Below are 3552 nucleotides of genomic sequence, written 5' to 3'. Positions count from 1 at the left end.
CTTTGTCAAGGATCATTGCACACTACACAGTAGTAAGACTCCTTATTGATCAATGTTTATAAAGTGATAATTTGTTTGCAAATCCTCTTCAAACTTTTGTGCTAGCTATATGGAGGATGTGTATAAATATTTTATGGACAGCAATTTTTTGATAAACTATGTATAGTTCTAGCTATGCTGAATGTATAACCATGCACGCAGCATATCCTCTACCCTCAAATCAGAATAGACATACAAATGTTGTTAATACTAAATATGTACTAAATCTGAAGTCATTATGAAATATGTTATTATGAATCACATGATCCAATCCATACACTATTAGTAGGTTGTCCCCTCTCATCCACTCCACCAATAACTATTATCTCATTAGGGGATACACTGATCGCAACTGCTACACACCGAGACAATGGAATATACCCAGTGAACTCCCAGTTGTCATTGGATTTGTTGAGCATAAAGATGTCAGAGGTGTGTTTGAAGTTGTTCCCTTCTTCATTAAGGCCACCCATGATCAGTAAGTGTTCTCCTTGCATGCTGACGGGGGTTGCTCGGCTCCTTGGAGTGTCTTGATTGGCAGTCCAGTTTAGTTGATGTGTTGATAGTGTATTGAGTGGGGCAGTGAACATCGCCGGTGTGGGGTACTTGTAACGATCACGTCCACTCATAATATACATGGTGTTATCCACTACAGCAGTCTGTACCCAGAATATTGGATGTGGTAGATTACTGCAAGTGTACCACTGGCCAGTGGTACTGTCAAATACTTCAGTTGACATCAACACAGCTCTATTATCGTCAACACCTCCAGCTATTATCAACATGTTATCATTACGTTCTACTGCCATGTGGTACCGGGCGATAGTCATCTTGGTATACTCCTTTAGCTGGTTGTTGTTCTCTAACTTGAATACCTTGTTTGTAGCCCTCTTGAATATTGTGTTATCCTTGCCACCAATGAGGATCAAGGAATCATTGAGAGAGGCCATACCAAAGAAGTGGTAAGGAGTGTTAATTGGAGGGGAACACCACGAATTGGTGTTGACATTGTAAGTGTCGATCCTGTATGATGGCCTCATTCCAGTCTCAGCCCCACCCCCCACATATAGCAACTCGTTGAGCTTCACGACGCTGTGGCCCACCCGTCCTACTGGCGAATAAGGCCCTTGTTTCCATTTGATGCTCATTGGCATGTTGGACTGATTATCAGATGAGCTGCTGGCTGCTGGTTCCTAATATATAGACACAATACGACCCATTCAAAATTAGGGCATGAACGAATGTTAAATTTTAACATTCGAACATTCTTTAATTCTTCTTAACGAATGTTGTTACACCCACTCAATTAGTACAATAATAATAATTTTGCATTATGAACATGTACCAAAGATAGGTTTGTGTACATTTCTAGAACCTTTTATCTCAAATTAATGTTAAAAACAATCATATAAAAGATTGAGTGTGGGCGATATAACGAATGTTGAAATTTACATTCGAATGTTAAGCTTATCGAACATTCTAACAGATGTTTGACATTTGTTCATGCACAATTCAAAATGAAATAAGACATTACAGGAATGCAGTGGAATTTCCCTATACTGTAGCACTAATAGTAAATAACGGAACTCTTGGTGGCACTGAAAGTTTGAGCCATTTTTCCAACAAAAAAATTAAGTTGTTCTCTTTTAAGTAAAAGGTATGGGACCAAATTACAGGGATAAAAGATTTCCTTTTTGGAAGTTAATAAAGGTTCGGTCTTTTAGGGATAAAAAGTTTCCCTTTCTCAATACGTACAATATTTCAAACACTCTAAATAGCTAGGTAATCACACCAATAAACTGGCCATTTCCTGTATACTTCAACACACCCCTCTCCAGTGCTAGAAGTGGCCAACAGGAAATTCATTTCCACCACAACATGTCACCATGGAAAATTTTAAAACTTTAACTTCTGCCTATAAACTAACCTCCTTGGTATCTCCACACACTTCAGCCCACCATGCAACACAGTTCATCCCATCACGACTCTTCTGCTGACTACAAGACTCCTTTGTTTTCTTAATCGATGTTGACACCTCTTCTACCACTGGACGATTCTTTGGATTATCAGCCAAGCACGATGTCACTAAAGGCTTCAAGTCAGCAGCACAACCGGTCATCTTATCCAGGTATTGTTGACGTCTCTGTACTTCTGACAAGTACACACTCTGACCAGACTCAGAATCAAACTGTACCCAGGATGACGGATGAGGCCATTGCTGTATGGCAGTATACAGTACTACTCCCCCAAAAGAGAATATATCTAGTGGCAGTCCATAAGTTGGCTTGTCGGCTAGTGATTCAGGAGGCATGAAATCTATAGTGCCTGGAGTCTTGGTCATTGTACGTGATGAACTCGAGTGTGTAATGATGGCAACACTCAGGTCAGTAATTTTAGCTTCAAGACGGCTTCCCAGTAGAATATTATTTGGGGTGAGGTCACGATGGAAAATTGGTGGATTCCTGGTATGCAGGTACCTTAGACCGAGGCACACTTCATCTAGTATAGACACTTTAACATTTAATGGAATATTGCTGTACTTCTCCACCAGTTGTCTCAGACTAAATCTCATTTTTTCCATCACCATAACAGGCAACCCTGACTGATCTAATGCTGGATAGTATACTCCTAATGACGTCATGGGATAATAAAAGTTTTTGCTACCATATCAACTCACCTAAAAACTGAACGACGCACGGGTGTCGGAGCGTACTCCATATTAGACACTCACGGAGAAAGTCAGTTTTGAGTTTCAGCAGTTCTTGGTCATCCGCGTACTGCAGTAATATCGCGTGCACCTCCTTGGCGGCACATGATGTTCCTTCATAGTTGACTTCGAACACTCTCGCAAAAGAGCCTTTACCGATTTCTTTTCCAGTAGGTTTGATGTTTCTGAGGATAAGTTGACGCCAGTTATGTCCAGCCGCCATTTCCGGTGAATACCTTTTAATGAGAAAATAAAATTATCCCTAGTGAAGACGTAGATAGTAAAAACCATCTATGGTGAAGATTTCTGTCTAGTGAAAACTTCCCTTCTGAAGTTGGAGTTTATTATTACTCGCTTCATTGTGCTCCTCAGAGTTTCAGGTCAGCGGTCACGTGATATAGAGTGTCCATCCGGCCATCTTAGCATCTTTGTGCGACTGTGTCTGTAAGGACTCAATTATTACAGGTTTGTTCACAAAATAATGTTGCGGGTTCTCCAATATGGACTCAACAGCATATGACTTTAAGCTATAGCTACTGCATGTAAACTGTGGCACTGGCAGGCTTGACCTACAACAGCACATGACTTGTCTTGAATTGTTCTGGTAATGTAGTTGTAGCTAATGGTTCTTAGTATATGTGTGTTGTGCATAGTTTTGTATATATGGTGTTGCTACTGCTGATATGTGTTGTGTTCCACATGATGTGTAGCTATACCACAGCTACGGAATTATTTAAGAATGGCTTGGCTGAGTTCTATGAGTTTAAATAAATATGATCAAGCACTGCATGTCTTAAATTGCATTG

At 40.2% G+C, this 3552-nt stretch overlaps 1 protein-coding gene across 1 annotated transcript; it reads right to left on the bottom strand.

The window, feature by feature from the left end:
• Positions 1-228: 228 nt before the first annotated feature.
• On the bottom strand, positions 229-3177 carry LOC136268005 (probable tyrosine-protein kinase DDB_G0283397). Its single transcript, XM_066063228.1, has 3 exons — positions 2717-3177; positions 1967-2667; positions 229-1232 (listed from the first exon to the last, which is right to left on the bottom strand). Exons 1-3 carry the CDS (start codon positions 2967-2969, stop codon positions 291-293), a joined length of 1896 nt encoding a protein of 631 aa, XP_065919300.1. The 5' UTR covers positions 2970-3177; the 3' UTR covers positions 229-290.
• Positions 3178-3552: the final 375 nt, after the last annotated feature.

This window comes from Dysidea avara, chromosome 10 (assembly GCF_963678975.1).
Source record: "Dysidea avara chromosome 10, odDysAvar1.4, whole genome shotgun sequence".
Taxonomy (NCBI): domain Eukaryota; kingdom Metazoa; phylum Porifera; class Demospongiae; order Dictyoceratida; family Dysideidae; genus Dysidea; species Dysidea avara.
The sequence above is the reverse complement of the archived record's forward strand: the minus strand, read 5'-3'. Positions and strand labels throughout refer to the sequence as shown.

Bases quoted from the DNA above. Each gene is read 5' to 3' on its own strand.
- LOC136268005 (XM_066063228.1), bottom strand. From the start codon at position 2,969: ATGGCGGCTGGACATAACTGGCGTCAACTTATCCTCAGAAACATCAAA. The intron at 2,668-2,716 runs GTGAGTTGATAT...TGACGTCATTAG, and splicing joins GTGCGTCGTTCAGTTTTTAG to GAGTATACTATCCAGCATTA. The intron at 1,233-1,966 runs GTTAGTTTATAG...TCTATATATTAG, and splicing joins TGTGTGGAGATACCAAGGAG to GAACCAGCAGCCAGCAGCTC.